Below are 20,130 nucleotides of genomic sequence, written 5' to 3'. Positions count from 1 at the left end.
TGAGGATTAGAGCTCCAATCCCAGCTGTGGCTACAGGGAGGGTTCGGTAGCTACTAAGCGGTAAGTGCTCCGTCGATTGCAAATTATGCAAAGAGTCACGTGTATGAACGTCGCCTCTGTCCATCTGCTTCCCCTCCCAGCCACCCACTTGCCAGTTCACCAACCCACCCAGTAACCCCTCCTGTCGCACGCACCAACGATTTTTGGATCTTCACTGTCACCACCATTGAGGCATAAGGGGTCGGACCACCAGGGAATCTAACAACGGGGCCCCGCGGCGGGGCTCTCAGCCACCCAGGTGAAGGGCAACAGCCCCGTGCCAGGTTGCCCACGGCAGCCCCACTTCTCCCATTTTGACGCGGCAGGTGGTAACCCCCTCTGTGGGGCAACCGACTCTGGGATCCAAGCCACCTCTGGCAACAGCTCTCAAAGGACAAAATAATAATTTAAAAAATGTAAATAAATAACTAAAGCAGGAAGAAACTCCTGGAGGTGATGGATCTGTTTAAGGCATAAACTGTGGTGACGGTTTTACCTCCAGACTCACCAAGCTGTACACATTAAATATGTACAGCTTTTTGTATGTCAATCATACCTCAATACAGTGGCTTTAAAAAAAGAATTCGCCCCAGAGCTTGCTTAAATCTGTCATCTGGCTGCACCCCCCAGAAAGCCTGTTCCTTAGATTTCTTTTGCAACCCAGGAATCTCCATTTTTAACAAGCACCTGGGTGATACTTTGGCAGGAGGGTCCTTAGATCACCCTTTGAAAACAACTGGTTTATACCTTGAGCTCAAGAGTGGTTCCAGCCCTACTGTCCTCACGTTTGGGAACATGTAGATGGCAATTCTGCAGCAAGGCAGAAAACTGGGCCAAGTTTCTGGGGCATCAACACTGCTTCTGCACCTGGGCCCCTGACCTCTGGGGTCGCTCTGGTTGGTTCATGTGGTCCGTGAATGTACATGGTTTTTCAGTGTCTTTGAAGCTGTGTGTGTGTGTCCTTGTGTGTATACGCATGTCTGTTGCATGTGTCTGTGTGTCTCCCTCCATGTGGCAGGCATCTATGTACATCAGTTATCTTTGCTACAGCTGAGCATTAGCTTCTGTCACCAAGGCGCTTGCGAGCACACCTAGCTGTGCGTATGTCATGCATGGGCTTATACTGTGTTATCTGGGTTTATTCGTGTGACCGTGCACGTGCATGTGTGTAGGCGGGACTGGAACACCAGGGCAGAGATACACTCAAATACACAGAGAGGTTCTCCCTTTAATTATTTCATACTAAAAAAACAAATTCGATTTCAAATTATTTCACCACACAACTCAAGGCCCTAGAGACAAGTAAGGGAAAACTAAAGATAACCTAATAGCCCAGATAACTTATTGATTACTTCTCCTCAGAAAAGACACTGCAACTCTCAAAGCTTTTACATATTTATAACCACCTCCCTCATCTGGGTGAATAAGACTGTCAGTGGGTTGAATGTTTCACTCAATATTCTCAAGGGTAAACTAGAACCCTTTCCTGTTGTATCTACTAGTAATAAAACACAAATTAACTTAAAAAGCTAATGCCTGCAATGCAGATGCTTTCAGAGCTCTTCTTTTCAATCAGACCTAACTTCTAGTCAGGAATCTGCACAAGCTATGCAATTTTGGAAACTGTTTTTATGACTGTATTAAGTTATGCCCCTTTTTTGAAGTGACTTAGAGAAAGACATTTTGGAAGACGCCGTGTTCCCTGCTGATGGGGAGGAGATGATGGAGGGTCCCCAGTTTGAGCCAATGAGGCCAAGGTCAGCCCACAGGAGACAACATTGTCCCCTGGCCATGGACTAAGCACAGGCCCTGGTCATAATGAGATCCAGATGCGGGGGTGTGGATGGCTCACAGTTGACATTCTACCAATATACTGACTCAGTGGAACACAGTCAGCTGGGGATGGACGGGGCCAGGACTGGAGCTAAGGTCTCTGAACTCTCCTTCCAGAGGCTGTTACTTGATAGCAGTGGTGGGACTTGAAACCCGGTTCTGGAGGCCAGAGCTTCACAACTGTGCCTTAGGGAAAGCAAAGTCCATAAACAAAAGACAGCAAAACAAACAAATGAGCAAAACCTATTCCCTCTAAGCCAACTCAGCAATCACAGTACCAGAATTTAAAAGCATTAAAAGTGTTCACATTTATACTGGCTACTGGCGGGGGATGGGGAGGGGATCCCCATTATAATCTAGGGCCTCTTCCCTTTATTTATGAATAACTACTACTGTCTCCTAGCCTCTGGGTCCTCCCCAACTTTTTGCCCCCACTTCAGTTGATTAACTTCACTAATATCCTTAACTTCAATGAATTACTCCTTTGTTAAGTCCAAGCCCCTCAAGCCTCCATCAAAATTCTCCACGGTCAGGCCTCCCTCACCTAACCCTTACTTGCCAGCCCAAGCCTTCAACTCCTTACACGTGTCACTGTCACCCCCCTCCCCCCATCTTCCCTTATTAATTCCAATCTCCGTGCCTCTCAGGCTCCCCCCACCCCCATCTCACACTTCCTTTAAGATGGACCTCAAGAGTACTTCAATATAGCTCGTTCTCTAAAAACCTTCCCTATTAACCCATCTCGCAAAATCTTTCACTGAGGGGGTTTCCCCGGTGGCGCAGTGGTTGAGAATCTGCCTGCTAATGCAGGGGATATGGGTTCGAGCCCTGGTCTGGGAAGATCCCACATGCCGTGGAGCAACTAGGCCCGTGAGCCACAACTACTGAGCCTGCGCGTCTGGAGCCTGTGCTCCGCAACAAGAGAGGCCACGATAGTGAGAGGCCCGCGCACCGCAATGAAGAGTGGCCCCCGCTTGCCGCAACTAGAGGAAGCCCTAGCACAGAAATGAAGACCCAACATAGCAATCAATCAATCAATCAATCAATCTTTAAAAAAAAAAAATCTTTCACTGACTTTGAATTTCTGTAACTGGTTTTTCTCATCACTGGTTCCCTAGAGTCTCAATGAATATCTGGTGAGTGATCAAACATTTGCAATATCAAAGTATCAGAAATACACTTTAGGCAATTTGTGTCTTTTAATCTCCTCAGAGAAACCATAAACTCCTCCAGATTAGAAATCTTGCGCCTTATCTCCTACCCGTCAGTACATCACAGGACACACAGTAGGCACCCAATGAACGTTTGATGAATTGAACTGAATTAAAATATATCTCCCCCCCCCACCTAAAACAACCATGGAATCAATTTCAAGATAGTGTCTGAAACCAAAAGAACCAGGCAAAAAAGGTTACATTATTGTGAAAGAGTAGATTACTGGCCTTTTCTTTATGTCCTAAATTTTTATGCACTCCCCACCCTTTTTCTTTGGTCCTGGTAATGGTCTTAAGTGTTTCAAATTAAGTCTAGACAAGAGTATTTTGAATAACCGGAGCAGAAACAAAAAAATCCACACATTTTAATTGCTATCTCCTGCCTGAATGGCATGTCTTTTTGTTTGTTTTTCCTGAGTAGAGCTTAATATTTAGTCTTGTTTTCACACTGACAGTGGAAATACCCCAGCATCAATTTATTGCTTGCTCCAAAAAAAATAACTGGCATCAATGTAGAATCAAATGCAGTAGTCCCCCCTTAATCACAGTCAGCCGCGATCCAAAAAATATTAAGTGAAAAATTCCAGAAACAAACCATTCTTAAGTTTTAAATTGCCTGCTGTTCTGAGGAGCGTGATAAAGTCTCACAAAGTCCCGTTCTATCCCACGCAGGACGGCAATCTTCCCTTTGGCCGACACACCCTGCCCATTTGTCTCCTAGTAGCCGGCTCGGTGATCAGACTGACTGTGGCCTCGTGGTGCTTGTGTCCAAGTAGCCCTTATTTTACTTAATAATGGCTCCAAATGGCAAGAACACTGATACTGGCAATTCAGATACTCCAAAGAGAAGGCGGTAAAGTGCTTCCTTTAAGTGAAAAGGTGAAAGTTCTCCATTTAATAAGGAAAGAAAAAGAAAGTATGCTGAGGTTGCTAAGATCTACGGTAAGAATGAATCTTCTATCCGTTAAATTGTGACGAAGGAAAAAAGAAATTCGTGCTAGTTTTGCTGTCGCACCTCAAACTGCAAGTTACGGCCACAGTGTGTGATAGGGCTTGGTTAGGATGGAAAAGGCACTGAATTTGTACAATAAGATATTTTGAGAGAGAGAGACACCGCATTCATATAACTTTTATTACAGTATATTGTTGTAACTGTTCTATTGTATTATTAGTTATCAATGTTAATCTCTTACTGTGTCTAATTTGTAAATTTCCTATGCATACGGGTATGTATGCTGAGGAAAAAACACAGTGTACGTAGGGTTCGGTACTATCCTCAGTTTCAGGGACATCCACTGGGGGTCTTGGAACGTAACCTGGAGGATAAGGCAGGGACTTCCAAGGTATGTTCACAGAAGTGCACAGGATCTGCTCCAGTTCCATCCCTTAGGGTGTGAACACTTGAAAGGAGACACACTTAAGGACCCCTTTCTCTCTCAGTGGGCCTCCCACCACCTGCACAAGCTCACCTCTGATTCCCCGTGGCGAGTCTTGGGGTGCGTGCCGGGCGAGGACTTTCTCCGGGGACACCCCTCTGGAGACTGGGGTGCAGTGGGTCTGGGGCAGGGCCGTGGCGGTAGTGTGTTCTTAACACGCTCTCCAAGTGATTCTTATGCACAATAAAGCCTGTGACCAGCGTGGTTTGATGGTTTAACTAGGTAACTGACCTTCGAGTTGGAAGGTCAGGTTGGAAGGGGCTACCCACGCATCAGACTTAAACAATGAAAAAGGCAGCCTTTGTTTCCTGAAAAACACACGGTCAGGCTTGCTTCACAGGATACCTACGGCAATATGCCCGGCCTCGACCAAGCACGCGCCTAATAGCCGGGGGAAACCGTTTGCTCCCCGAGACATACCTACTTTTCCAGGTACACCACCACCCCCTCCCACGAGGACAGGAACATCTCTTTACATCAGACTGTTTCCACATCACTAGGCGGGGACGACAGTGGGCTGAGACATTTCATACTGTCCATTTAAAAACAGGGGAGGACATTAAATGTCCTCCTCTTTGAAAGTGAGGTCGCCGGGGGGATGATGGCTCAGCTCAGATACAGGGGGCCCGGGGGACCCAGGCCCTGCCGAAGGCTGGATCCACGGGGTGGTGACTCCTCTACTCCAGGAGGCTCAAACACAGAGCCTCTCATGACGCAGCTGAAACCGCCGACCTTCTCAGATAACAACGGACCACCGAGGAGCTTTCTCCACCCACCTCCTCTCCCCTGTGAGAGGCAACACAATCAGGAAAATCGACTGGACGAATGTGGCCGGGAGCTGGCTGTCCCACAGCAAGGACTGATGCCGCCCGGGCTGGAGGCTGTCCGCAAACCCTCAAACTGCTGTGTGTGGTAGCAAACTACTCCGGGGTTCAGACGAGACCCGGGGGAGGAACAGGACGCTGTGACCGATTTAGAGATGAAGCATCACTTCAGCAGAAACACTGGGCTGGCTTTCATGTTGACTGTGCCCTTGAAAGCAGAGATGGGCACAGGGGGGCCACCATGAGGACCCGAAGGACACTCGCCTTTTTTGCTCAAAGCGACCACAGGAGGAAGGGGTCCTGGCTCAGCAATTTATGCAACAGTCACATGAGGTCTAAAGAAAGGGGTCACCTCACAACCAGAGGGGGGACCTTCCGAGGCAAACGGGGGCACCGGGGCCGGAAGTGGAAGACGGAGAGGGGGGCTAAGGAGAGCCCTGGACTCCCGGCACACGAGCCTTCCACACTCGGCGGAGCGGTTTCTCCTGCCGCCCAGAGCTCCTGCGCTGGGGTCCCCGCTACCCGGGCACCGGGGCCGACACGAAAGTGCAGGAAGCCTGGAGAGTCTGTCCGCTGCGAGAGGGGTGCCACGTGTCACGTGGGCACAGGAAGGCGAGAACACGAGCGAGGCCAAGAGTCCCGAAGTCAGCTTACCCAGTGCATCAAGTTTGGCTCTAAGTATGCATTGCCTTTTAAATAGAATTTTTAAAAGCCTTTTTACAAGTTGCTCTGCTCAAGTTTTAGAAAACATGAATAAAGCCAGTATCGTCCATTCAACAGCATCAAGTTAACAAAAAATAATAAAAGCCCGAGCAGCCCTGACTTCGCCGCAGTTCACCCTAAATTCAGGCCAAGACCCAGGAAGGAGCGGCCTGGCATGCTGAACTGGCACCCCCAAGTGTAGAGTGACAACGGCAGCGGGGAGCTGGCCAAGGCACTGGCTATCCCTCGGATGGGCTGGTGACCCTAGATGATGCCACCCAGAGCTCGCGTTCAGAGAAGGGCACTTTGTAAAGAGAACGCCTGTTGTTCCGGCCCCCGGCCAGCCTCCTCCTTCACCCTCTCCCCCGGGGTCCGCAGGGCCTGCTCCCTCCACCTTCAAGCCCAGGCTCCCCTTCCGCGGTGGCCACAGCCCTGGGCTCACAGCCTCCCTCTCTGCCTGGCTCCGGGGCTGCGGGCCTGACAGCAGACCGCAGAGGTCTAAGAAGCTGGTGAGCGGAGAGCAGCCGGGTGAGCAATACAGATCCACCCCTCCCGGAGCCCAGCAGGGACGCAGATGCGAGGCTCCTTCCTGGATGCTCAGGGCAGGCGGGTGGGGGGAGGACAGCACGGTGGAGGGGCCTAGAAACCTGTCTAATTCGGGACTGAGATGAGGGAGGTGAGGGGGCAGTGGGGACGTGTGGCCTGTGGTCACAGACCTCCCAGGGGAAGGGGTACAAGGTGAAGGACAGAGACCCACGGGCTGAGGGCCGGGCGAGGGCACCTGCGACAGAGCCGGCCGGGCCGAGGGGTGAGCGAATCGGCAAACGAGGTGTGGGAGGGACGGGTGTGCCCCAGAACGTGTGACGGGCCAACTGTGCTGACGCGGCTCAAGCACATTCCCCGCCTTTCTCCGTGGCCGGGAAGGAGGTGTGGGGAAAGCACGTGCTCACTCGGGGGTCGGGCCAGCGGGGCTCGGGCACGGAGGAGTCGTGGGATCCTGGTTTTACTGCCCACGTGTCAACCTCTTAAATGTGTTGTCAGCCCCATCTTCTCATGGGAGTTTTAGTTTCGTATCTTGCCAACTTCCATTTTTCACCAGACCGTTCAACATCCCCTCAGACACAGCCCATCACCATCTCCCCAGAAGAGACTCACTTGCTTCCCATTTCCATCCAAGCCCTGTGCACTGACCACGCGCCAGATATGGAGCCAAGAACCCAGCTGCGTCCCGGCTCCGCCATCCAACAGCCCCAACACGGCTGGTGCCCGGACTCTCCCGGTTTATGGGTCAGGAACGCAGGGGTTAGAGAAACGAGGCCACCAGCCCAGTCGCACAGCTTAGCGAGTGGAGAGATGAGGCTTTCCTGACCCCAGAGCCAGTGCCCTCATCTGGGTCCCACCAGGGCAGCGATTCCTAACCCTGGCTGTGCACTGGGAGCCCCAGGGGAGCTGTGACACCCACGTAGGACGCCACCCCCAGAGATGTCGATGACTCAGTTTGTGGAGACTGGGACCTAAATCAGGTTATTTCTTAAAGCCTGCTCCACCCACCAGTGATTCTGACACAGAGCCAAGGGTGGGAAGCAGTAAGCCACAGACTCCAGGATGGCGAGGGCCTTGCCTCTGCTCTCCTGGCTGCGTCCCGGTCCCCAGCGCTGTGCCTGGCTCATGTTTGAAGTGAAATAAATCCTTGTTGAACGAGTGAGGGAATGAAAGCGTCACACTTTCCCACCAAGGGTGCTACAATCCTTCATCTTCCTGACCCCAAAGTTCTCCCACAGCCGGAGGACGCTGACGGGTCCCTCGGCTATGGATCTCCCTCCTCCCATCCCCTTTCCACATGGACACAGAGTCATCTTCTCAGAGCACCACTTTCATCCTATCACCCTCTGTTGTTCAAATGTTTCGGCACTTGCTCCACGTTTACGGACACAGTTGCAACCCCTTCATCTGGTATCTAAGACCCCAACATCCTGGTCCCAACCTATCCTTGCAATCAGATTTTCCACCACCCACGGATTCTCTGTTCTGCCAGGCGGGCGTCCTCCTGGTCTGCAGTGCGAGTCTTGCGCATTCTTGCCAGAGCGACTTCATAATGCGTGTCCCTCTCTCTCCTTCACCCATGTCTGGATTCTACCCGTCCGTGACAACCTGACTCCCCGACCATGCCTTTGCTCTTTGCCCCCAGCCCCCAGGAATCCCTCCCAACTCTGAACGTCTACACCAAGAATCTTACTTGGCTCCATTCTTACATGGCTTCTAATCATCATTTCAACGTGCACATGTCCTAATTTCCCGACTAAATTGTGATCCCTTGAGAGCAGCAATTTTACCTCCCAGGCAGTGACCAACACCGCACACGCTCTGTGAATGCCGCGGGGCATTCAGCATCTCGTCTCGGGGCAAACGGCCTTACCTGTAATATCTGGACTGCAAGTAGGTGGAGCACACAGCCTTGGACACGTGACTGGCTGAACCAAAGTCGATGACCTTGACTCTGTATGGTTGTCTGGATGGATCCACCAGCATGATGTTTTCTGGTTTGAGGTCAGCATGGATAAGACCTAGGCTTTTTAGTTTCATCAGGGCTGTGGCAACCTGCTGGAGGACCGGGCGAATGTATTTGAGGGGCAAGGGGCTGAACTTGTTCTGCTTCAGAAAGTCATAGAGGTTCTGCTCCAGCATCTCAAAGACCAAGCACGTGTGGTTCTTGTGCTGGAAGCACTCATAGGCACGGACGAAGTTGTAGTCGTCGGCGCTCTCTGTGCTCAGGCGGGCCAGGATGCTCACTTCGATCTGACCTTGGCGGGCGTATGACGGGTGGTTCTTCAGGATCTTGATGGCCACAATCTCATTGGTGCCCCGCTTCCAGCACTTGACCACTTGCCCAAACGTCCCTCGGCCCAAGAACTCTAAGACCTCGTAAGTGTTGGTCATGGAGCACAGCACCTCATGCTGGACCAGCTGATAATCCCCCTCACTGTTGGAGCCACTGTTTTTGGAAGTGGCAGTCGAGGTGGTGGCAGTGGCTACAGTGGCCCCACTCGCATTATTCTGAATCATGGGTGGATGCTCTTCGATGATCTGCACGCTGCTTGTGTTCTCGATCTCCTCACTCTTCCGCTTGAGTCCGCATTTTTGGTAGGTATCAAGAAGGCTCACAGTGCTGCGACGCATGAGGTTGTGCGGTCCGCCGAGGACTGGCCCAGTGACGGAGGTGCTACTTGCTGATGTCACGACGATGTGCCCGGTGCTTCCTGGGAAGATGATGGTCTGCTCGTACGGTAGGCTGGGGTTTGGGATGGGCAGGGAGGCGCTGACGGTCGTGGCGGCTGGCTGGGATGGTGGTGCGTTCTTGCTCTGGCCATACACTTTGCTGTGGGAGCCGTACCCGGTCATGTCCCAGTTGGAACTCGGCTCTACTTTCAGTTTCTTCACGCTACAGAAGGCACTTGATTGAAGGGTGTGAGGGGAGAAAACTTGCACATGTGAGGCCATACCTGTGAGAAAGAGAAAGGCGAAAAGAAATATCTTAGTCACCCTTACACGAATGAACGCGACAGAGCCACTTCAGTTCTGACCGGCAGCATGGGTCCTAGAGTAAACTGTCTTCTCACTTCGAAACAAGGTCGGAAAAGTGAATCTATTCCACTCAGAAGCACCGTCTTGTCACTCAGTCTGTGGGCTCCAGGGGTTCCAGTGTTCCGCCCGCCACCATCAGGAGGGTGGGAGACTTGCAGGGTGGGAATACAGTCAAGACTCAGAAACACAATTAGAATACCAGAACTTAGTTCATTATGTAGTTTTTTTTAATAAATATTGTTTGTGATAGAAACAAATTCTTCCTCAGTTCCCACTGGGTTGCAATCCTATTAAAACTGAAGACTGTATCAGGTGGCCCAGCTAACTGTCACATACTTAGTTGTCTCCCATGGTCGGCTCCTCTCTGTCACAGGCCCTAAGACTGTCAGGCTTACTCATCTGAGGAAACAGCTTCCATACAGGTCCAATCAGAGAGCCACTCGTGATCTGCTAGCTTCTGGATGAACCATAATTACCCCCTGGCATCTTAGGCACCTTAAATAATTCTGTAGGGTTGAATCGACCAGCAGTTGGTCTGATGTTTTCATTTAGATAGTCTGAATCATTTTATCAGCTTTTTTTTGGAGGGGAGGAGTGGGTAGCACAATTCATGGGCTCTATTCACTCAGTGTTCCTGATAAATTTATCTATCAATAAATTTATCTAGAAAGTCATACTATTTCATATCAAAACCTCACCCACAATTTAGATAACCTCAGAAATCTGTGAGACCATAACTCTGGAATGGCTGTACAATTTATAATTATGGTGATAGTGGAAACAAACAGAAATTCATAAAAATGAATTAAGGAAAAGTAACAAGGTGATGAGGAAGGATAAGTCCTTACAGGTAAAAGCAGAAATACTGCCCATCTTCTAAGCTGCAGCTGAGAAACATTTCCTATAAAAGCATAAGGAAAGTGGGGTTTCTATCAAGCACCGTTGGTGTTTAGCGATCCAAGTGTTCGTGTCTCTCTGACCCCCTAGCATTACCTAGGGTGGTTATTTAACATTTTCCTTTTCTCCTCGTCACCCACCACCCTAGTCCACCCTCTCTCTCAGCAACAACCCACCTTCCACTTTGTCCAGAAGCCTGAGGCCAGCAGCCTTGCTGTCCATCTTTATTCTCTTCATTTCAAAACACTCCTGAATTTGCATCCATCCTCCATCCTCTCTTCCATCTTTCTGGTCTCAGAGGAAGAGGTGACTCTCTGTTCCAACACTAAAAGTTCCCCCTATTCTCACGATTCAGCCTCTCTCATTTTCTCTTGAATGCTATGCTCCCTCCGCTGTCCGCTCTGATGGCTTTCAATTTCTCCCCGTTAATTGGATCCAAGTCCTTAGGAGGTACTTAATAAAGTTTTGCCAAAAGAATCAGTGACAATCTTTCTCTTCTGCCTTCACATGTGCACATGGAAACTCCCAACTTGGAAGGTAAGAGGAGTAACAGCCGTATTCTTCCTTTTTGATACTTTCCTTCTTCTCACTTGTAATCAATGGTTTATGCTCCCTTTTCTTCAAGGCTCACTCCTTAATCCACCTCCCCCCACACATACACACACTACAGGACTCTGTTCTTAAAGGTAAACGACTTCCTAATTGCCTAATCCAATGGCCTTTTTTCAGCCTCTAATCTCTTTGACCTCTTGGCAACTGACCAATCTGATACTGCTGACCACGACTTCCTTCTTGATGCTCTTATCTGTGCTGTGTGAATCTGTAACCTCCCTATCCCGCATCTGACTGCACATTGTGTGCTGGCTGGTTCCTCTTCCTCTTCCTCCTTTAAAATGTGGGCGTCTCCAATGTTTGGACTCTGTTCTCTCTGGATCGAAGCTGTCACCTCTATGCAGGCAACCCCGACACGTTCATCACAGGCCAAGTGCTCCCTCGTGCCTTCCAGTGACGTATTTCTGCCTCCTGCTACAAAATCAAGGATGATCTTCCAAAGGTGAACTCCTTACCTTTTCCTAAAAATCTAGCCATTTCACCCTCCATGATAATGTCCCCATGGCTGTTCATAAAATATTCTTCTAGTCACTTGGTTCCAAATCTTTGAGGATTCTTCTTTGCCTCCATGGACAAGAAGATTTGGAGTCTCATTTCTCTGTCCTTCAAAATGTCTCTCTTGTAACCATCTCTTTGTTTCTGTTCTTGCTGCCACTTCCAGAGTTAAAGCATTTATCACTCTCCAGTAGACAAAAGCAAGCACAGACATCTGGTCTACCTGAGCACTCTTTCTTCCTCTAATTTGCCCATATTCAGCCACCAGATTATCTACCTAGAACATTTCTAAGCGTGTCACGTCTCTGTCCAGAAGCTTTCAATGATTCCTTAGTGTCTAGAAGATAAATTTGAGGACTCTTAACACCTTCACATTTTGATTTCAACTGCTTTGTTGGCTTCACCTCCAACTATTAACCTTCCTGGACCCTCAATTTTAATTAAGCTGTTCTACTCACTGTTTCTAGAATGTCTCTTACAGTTCCTACCTCCATGCTCTTACACAATTCCCCCATCCGACATGCCTTCACCTCTTCTCTCAGCTTATCCAAAGATAAGGCAATTCAGATGCCTCCTCTTCCCAGACAACTCCAACCTATACTGATATTCCCAACTCTCCATTCCTAAGGCACTTACCATGTGCACTGCCCATTTGCCCACAAACTGCATTTCTGCCTTGCAGAATCTCTTCTCTTGAAATGAATTACTTATCTTTTGTGCTATATAACTTTTTATACGTTTAAGTCATGTTTCCATAACCAGGCTATATTCGGAAGGCGCGAGCTACAGGTTATAATTCTTTTTTTTCCCCCTAGCATTAAGCCGGGTTTGTTACATATGGGAGGCACTCAGTTGATGGAATAAAACACTCTAACTGATCAGGCTTCGAGGAGAGCTTAGTTTTCTAGCTATAGAGCAATTACCAGTCACAAGTACCTATGGAACCTGGCCTCACTCTGGAGAATAAACAAAAACCTGCCAATACTTTTCCACCCAAACTAAGGCAGAGTCCAGGCAGCTCCTGTCCTGGGGTCAGCAGTCATGTTCTGTCTGTACTTCATCCTGGATGTGCTCTCAGTTCCCAGGGGCAACCTCAACCTGTCTAACACCCAACACCTGCTCTGAACCCTACCTTGACCCTGATCCCATAGATCTGACAGAAGCTTCCTTTCTTGTTTGGTTCCTGAACTCCAATATCTACTTGTGTAATATGACTATACTTCTGTAGACAGCCTTCTGCCCGACAAGACTATTTTGGCTTGCTCATTCAGAATTCACACTTTACCTGTTTCTTCCTACGGTACTTTTTGTTCAAGTCAATCTCTCCTTAATTCTATAATAACACAGAAAATAGCTTTTCTATATTTATCAGTATTAAATAACCAAATTGTTCTAGATATTTTATACAATATAGAAATGACCAATCCTTCAGCTTTTCGTAAAGTATCCACTGAAGAGGCAAAGCAATAAGCATTTCCTTTATTCTTTGGTATCGAGCTTGTCCCTTACTGCTCCATCCTCAGTGCTTTGTGGCAGGAGGACGGGGAGGGGGGCAGAGAGGGGTCAGAGGTGGCAGAAGAAATATGCTGATGTTACATAAAAGAGATGTAGCTCTATCCTCTGTTTTCACTGTTTCAGAAAAATCTTGGTGGAAAGGCCAGGGTGTAGCAGTGGAATTTTACAGAGGGGAAGAGAATGGCTTATGACTTATTTGCTACTGGGATGACAGCCAAGGGTCATAAAACTGTGGAAACTGTCACTGGGTACCTCTGGTGACAGATTCGCGCGATCAGAGAGGAGACCTGCATGGCTAGGGACACCCTTTGCTGCACCGCCTGCTGCAGACTCTGGCCTGGCCTGGTGTGGCCACTGCTGCTCCTTTATAAGGTCAGCAGCCACTATTCTAAGAACTAGATTAGCAATTCCCGATACAGCCTTATTTCCCCCACCAGCTTGACTGAGATATAACACATATAAAATCGTGGCAGTTCAACATGTACAACGTGATGATTTGATACGAATATATGGTGCAAAACGATGATCATAATAAGGTTAGTTACCACCTCCATCACCTAATTACCTTTTGTGTGTGTGTGTGGTGAGAACATTTAAGATCTACTCTCTTAGCAGCTTTCAAGTACACAATACCCTGTTGTTGACTACAGTCACAGGCTGTACGTTACATCCCAGAACTTATTTATCTTAGAGCTGGAAGTTTGCCATTACAGTCTTATTACCTTTATTCTGTAGCAGAGGCCATTTTGCTCTGCGAAGCAAACTGCTCAAAGAAAATATAGGTCAAGAAAGTCTTCAATAATAATAATAATAGCAATTATTGTTATTACTACTACTACTGTTACTTATTTTTAAATCTCTAAACTATCTTATAAGCGATAAACCGTTGCTGATAGCTGCGTAGCTTAGTCTTAAAACAATCCTACAGGAATAACCAAACTTATTGCCAAACATTTCTCCTTGAGAGTATTTTTCTGGAACAAGTCCTCCTGATTCGTGGAGATCCCAGTGAGCCCAGCCCACACCCTTTGCATTCTATTTATTCAGATCCCCAAGGCTGGGGCCGAGGAAGGCGAGGACCTTTATGTTTTCCACTCTAGGGAGAGCTGTCTCCTCTCACTTCTTTCTGTGTTGACCTTTGTGCTCTTCAAGGCCTGCTGCCCTCCTTATCTGTCAATTTTCTTCTCAGAAAAGGCAGGGGGTTTAATGGGCATTTTCAGTTTGATCCTGTGGAACCAGTTCAGTCACTTTTTAAGTCATCTCTGCCCTTCCTATTTGGTTCTTGGAAGAGAAAGTGCATTTTTCTCCACCTTCCTTGGGAGCCTGGGAGGCTATTACCATATGGGTGTGAGGGCGGGTTTTGAGCCCATGGGGAGTGAGGCGCCAGGGAAATCACTGTAGGATAAAATCTGCAAAACTCACACCTGCTCCCTAGAGAGGGCCACGAGACCCAGACCATTCCACAAAAGCCCGAGTAGCCTCCCAAAATAACTCCTGACGTGACTGCCGCGTTGTCACTCATGTGAAAGCACAGTGAGTCACCACAATTTAGAACTAAACTTCCTAAAAGGCACATTGCTGTTACCGTCTGTCGCATAAGAAGGTCAAAATTATAAACCCTGTGTATTAGACATTCATCAGGGCCTTGAATGGTTTTTAATGTTACTGATACAAGTGTATGCAGATGTTATAAAAGTGACCCGGACAAAGCATTTTAAAACTAATTTATTAAACTTTAGGTCAACTTGTACTACACAACTGTATGCAATATGTCCTTCCTTGCATATGGCAAATGACATACAGCTCCTATAAAATGGGCACGAAAATACATCCTATAGTTAGCAGAATTAAACTCCATTGTTTGTAAGAAGTCATTTCTTATTACCACAAAGATGAAACACTGCTTCTTTCATGCCCCAAACAAATCCAGGTCCCAGCTACCTAGGGTGCATTTCTGACACTGCTAAAGGCAGTGAAAGCACTGGGCCCTCTTTTAGTCATTGTATTCACATGCTCATTTTGCATTTTTAAAAAGATATGCACGGAAGTCTGCATTTCAAAATACTATTTTTAAAACATTTGCCTTCTACTCTTTATTAGAGATGCCATTTATGTCCATAAAATGCTATCACACTTGAATTCAAACCCTATTACTCAGGAGTCTCATGATTCTCTAGATATTAAAATCTTGAGCACCCAGTAAGTACCAGGCTCTGGGCAGGATGTTTTACGAACAGGGTAAACGTACATCTGACTTTGGGACAATCCGGAATCACCCTTGTTATTCCAAACGAATTAGTAAGAGCACCCTGCCCACTTTCATTCTTACGAGGGTCCTAGTTTGAAAACTAGGAAGTGAAGTGATGGGTTAAGGCTCCTATAATTAAGTGGAAAAACCAGACCTTGACCCCAGAAGTTCAAATCTGGGTAATTCTATGTGCCACTTTGTCTTAATAGTTTAAAGAGAAATTTATTTTTCTAGGGTTAAGAATAATATTTTCCACCTTAAAAAAAAGGATAGTTAAAAATCTTCCTGATCTTCCTGAACTCTTAAGTCACAAGAATTTTTAAAAGGTCATTTGTTAAAGGATTGGCTCATTTAGTTCATTTTTTTCCACGTATTTGCCTAGTTTCTTCATAATTTTATATTTCACAATTAGATGAACTGAAAAGTTGCTTCACATCTGAGTACATTTCCTTTCCATTTCACCACCCCAAAATTATCTACTGGAAGATCAGACTCTGCCGAAACTACAGGAATGAGTGAGGGTTCAACTATGATTAAAAAAATAATTAAGCTGAATTCAATTTCACTGTACCCTATCAAAGCTCGAGAGAAGGAACTATAAGCGAAACAGTGGCACCATTTTTATCAGTATGTAAAGTTTAATTTTGGTGTTGCAGATCACCACTCAGAATCCAGTTATATTATTAAAGAGAACAGAGTCATGAACACCTTAGTTTGGGAATTCCCTGGCAGTCCAGTGGTTAGGGCTCCATGCTTCCATTACTGTGGGCATGGCTTCCATCCCTCGCCGGGGAACTAAGATCCTGGCAAGCCGCATGGTATGACCAAAAAAAAAAAAAGAACACCTTAGTTTAGGAGGTGCCAACTTCCCCACTTCCTATAGTCCTTTGGCCACACACTTCTACCAAATAGTAAGTATTTGATAGAAGCTACAGATCTTTCTTTTTTTTTGTAATCCAGAACTCAAAGGACGGATTAATTCCCATACTCAGCTGACTGCTATATCTCTCTTACATATCATATTATGCACATAAGGTATAATAAAATTATAGAATATTTCAAAAACTATATGAATGTTAGAAATACGCATCTGAATGGACATTAAAAACGCCTAAAAAGGGTTAATCTGTATAATCATTGATTACCATAGTTTGATGCCTCAGGGGGTTGAAAATAGAAAAAATTTCTTCATTGATATATGTAACAATATTCATAAAATTTTAATGACAGTAATCCTGCTTGTCAAGTTTATACTTCACAAGGAGTACAAAGATAATTTCAGGTTAGCCCATTTCTAAATAATACATTTCCAAAACAGTGTATACTAAATGTCTATGGGGCTTGTATACCATTTTCCACCAAAGTCTATTTATCTGCTAGTTGTGTAATGTTAAATGTGTAGTATATTCCACCAGAGCACAGTTTAGGATCAACCACGAGCTCTACAGAATTCTTTATCAATAATGACAATCACAATACTACTGATTCCATTAAGGCGCTCTATATAAAAAGACTGGAGTTGGGGACAAAAGGAAGCACAAGACATCTAAGACATCGGCACTGCGCTAAAGGAGCTTAAAATCTCATGGGGGTGCCAAGTTCAGTGCAGAGTAAAAAGGACAACTGGCAACTCTGGGCAACATAAGCAACTTGCCAAAGTAAATGCAACAGGAGTTCAGAGGCAGGAATCACTATGGGCTGTGGTTAGGCAAGGGTTTACAGGGGAGGTAAGACTTGAGCTGCGACTAAAAAGATGTTATATCTTTTGAAGGGCATAAGGACAGTGTTCCAGCTCCTGCTCACTGGGTGTTGGGGGCTTGCAGCCAGCACTGCGGTCTCTGCCCTCAGGAAGCTGAAGCTTTGTTTGGAGACAACAACTTAGGAGCATTTAATACATTAACAAACGCTCACCCCCAACGTAACTACCAGTCTACGCTGTGTGCACCAACAGCCTACTTATCCAGAATTGTCCTCCTCTGATAATTTCAATCTTCTAGAAGTAATTTTTAAATACTGAAAAGGCTGGTGTGAAGCCCTACCACTAAAGCCACTCACTTTATACTGACTGTCATCTAACACTTGATTAACAAGTCGTAGAGGGACTGTCGTTACTGGGTTTGCTCTCTGTGTCAGACTCCAGGTGCGCACACCCCACAACTGTAAGGTCAGGTGCATTTCCCATTTTACAGATGGGTAAGTGGAGTGCAGGGAGATGACACAGCTTGTCCAAACTCACTTTGCTACTACCAGCAGGGCTGGGATTTGAACTAAGGTCTGCCTGACTACTAAATCTGTGCTGTTAACCCTTCTTCTTCATGCTTTAGGGTCTCGGAGTTAAAGCACCAAATAAGGAGACAGGTACCATAACAGCCAAGGCAAAATGAAAGCTGGCGTGTGAGAGGAGACTGATCTAAAGTATGGGGCACACCGACTGCACGCCACCTGGGAAAACAATGGACCCCACGACAGCACTCCCAGGTCACCTGCATTTCTCTATCCTCTGGTTATGATGACATTTGGGAAATACAACCCCTCAAAACTGTTCAAATAAAATAAATTTACCTCCTGAAAGAGGTAAACTTCACTCCTCTGATGTACAGTGGCACAGTGGACAGAGCACCGGTCTTGGGTGAGCTGACCTGGGCTGTCCTAGCAGTCCAGGGGGGAGGTAATGAGGACCTGGACTAAGGAACTGCCTGAGAAAACAGAAAGGAAGCAGCAGAAACATAAGACTGTGCAGAGAAGAGAGGCAAGACGCACTGACAGACGGGACGCAAGGGCAAAGGCGAGGGAGCAGTCGAATACGTCTGGGGGCCTGAAAGGAGCGGGGTCCCACAGACGGTGACGTGGAAGATGGGAGGTGGTCTTAAAGCGTTGTTTCTCTTGGGGGACGGGATAATGGAATGGGTTTTGAACAAGATGAATTACAAGCGCTGACAAGAGATCCAAGTTGAAACCTTCACTGTTCAGCTATTCATACTGAAACTCTGAGGCAGGGAAGTGCTTAATTTACCAAAGTTACAGTGTCAGGAGCCTCTGGTCATTGACAATCAAGCATCTAGTTCCCATTTGCTGAGTTGAATCCTCAATGAAGATAAACCACTTGGAAAAGACAATGGAAATCAATAAGATGGGCTAAGCTTGCACAGGATGAACTGGAGCGGGGAGAGGGCAAGGTGACCCTGAACCAGTCTATGCATAAGACCAAGGACAAAGGGGTGGAGTCAAAAATATGGCTAAACAAAGATCAGTAGGACAGAGTGACAAAAATATGGAAAGGGAAAAAGACTGAAATCAAAGGATCACATCCCAAAGAGACTGGGAAAGGAACGGTGTTGCTCAAGATGAGAGCCGAGTGAGCTGGAAGAGCTCGATTTTTTAAAAATTAATTAATTAATTTATTAACTTATTAACATTTATTTTTGGCTGCGTTGGGTCTTCATCGCTGCACGCATGCTTTCTCTAGTCGTGGCGAGCGGGGGCTACTCTTCGTTGTGCTGCACGGGCTTCTCATTGCGGTGGCTTCTCTTGTTGCGGAGCACGGGCTCTAGGCGCGCGGGCTTCAGTAGTTGTGGTACGTGGGCTCAGTAGTTGTGGCGCACGGGCTTAGCTGCTCTGCAGCATGTGGGATCTTCCTGGACCAGGGCTCAAACCCGTGTCCCCTGCACTGGCAGGCGGATTCTTAACCACTGCGCCACCAGGGAAGTCCCAAGGAAGAGCTCGATTTTGGAGAGATTTCATTGTAGGCATTAGTAACAACAGAGAGGAGACGATGTTCTATATGTACCAGTAGAAAAACCAGGATGGGAGAATGGGCGAGGGGTCGTTGACCTGAGGGCTGTCGACAACACCTAGATGAAAATGGAATCCATGTGGGTAAAGCTGTTTCCCAGGAGAAATGGTGTAGAAAGTAGAGCAGATGGCAAATAAAGTAATCCTTGGGGGCACAGACATTGTCAAACAGTATGAGGAGGACAGTATGAGTCACAGTGAAGAAGTCAAGGATAAAACGATGAAAAAAAAAAAAAACCACAAAAACAATTAAGGGATTGATCCAGGAGAATGAAAACAGAGAAAGCGCTACTGGGCCTGGCTAGGAATAAGCCACCAGCCCTCTTTTCCCACAGGGTCAGGAGGAGAGGAAGAAGGGGCACTCCCCTGGGAAGAGAACCAAGTGCACCATGTTATGCCCCTTGCTTTCCCAAGAAATATGATTCTCTTAAGGACTTTCAAAATCTTTTACATCATCTTCCTTGAATCTGCAAATTCTACCATAAGCTGTGTTTCTCCAGTTGAGAAAACATCCTTTTCCTACCATTTGCAAATTCTCCACATATCTATCTACCTACTGGCTCATTATTTGTCCAAATCAGCCCTTATCCATGTTCAGACTTACTTTCTCTTTCGGAAAGTCGCTAACTTCACCTATAACAGAGTCAAGCCTCTCTCAAATTCCCCTTCCTGTGACTCTTGCCTCATTGCCTGGGACTAAGCCATAAATCACTATGGATGTACCACCCTTTCACTGCAGTGGGTAAGTACATGTAGCCTATAAATTGATTATCTAGAGGCCATGTTACCAAGTGTTCATAAGCAACCTGAAAATTACCAATCCAAGATAATTCTGGTGAAAAAAAAGAAAGATACCGATAAAACAAACATGCTTTTCAGTTTCTTTCTCCAGGAAACTGGAGAATCAATGAAAGGAAAACAAGTGTATAAAAAAAAAAACA

General features: G+C 46.8%; 1 protein-coding gene across 7 annotated transcripts in view; it reads right to left on the bottom strand.

Annotated features, from left to right (window-relative positions):
• HIPK2 (homeodomain interacting protein kinase 2) overlaps nucleotides 1–20,130 on the bottom strand; it is a 189,281-nt gene that overhangs the window by 114,191 nt on the left and 54,960 nt on the right. For 3 of the 7 annotated variants that reach the window (XM_057550599.1, XM_057550601.1, XM_007177059.3), the window contains exons 1-2: nucleotides 10,704–11,099; nucleotides 8,465–9,548 (exon numbers count right to left, since the gene is read on the bottom strand). In XM_057550599.1, the coding sequence (XP_057406582.1) occupies nucleotides 8,465–9,548; nucleotides 10,704–10,788 (1,169 nt within the window). In that variant the 5' untranslated portion in view covers nucleotides 10,789–11,099. Of the gene's footprint in view, nucleotides 1–8,464; nucleotides 9,549–10,703; nucleotides 11,100–20,130 lie in introns of those variants that run through there. The other 4 variants (XM_007177057.3, XM_007177058.3, XM_007177056.3 and 1 more) reach the window with 3 other exon arrangements.

Source organism: Balaenoptera acutorostrata, chromosome 7 (assembly GCF_949987535.1).
Source record: "Balaenoptera acutorostrata chromosome 7, mBalAcu1.1, whole genome shotgun sequence".
NCBI classification, from domain to species: domain Eukaryota; kingdom Metazoa; phylum Chordata; class Mammalia; order Artiodactyla; family Balaenopteridae; genus Balaenoptera; species Balaenoptera acutorostrata.
This window is presented reverse-complemented; position numbering and strand designations above follow the sequence as displayed.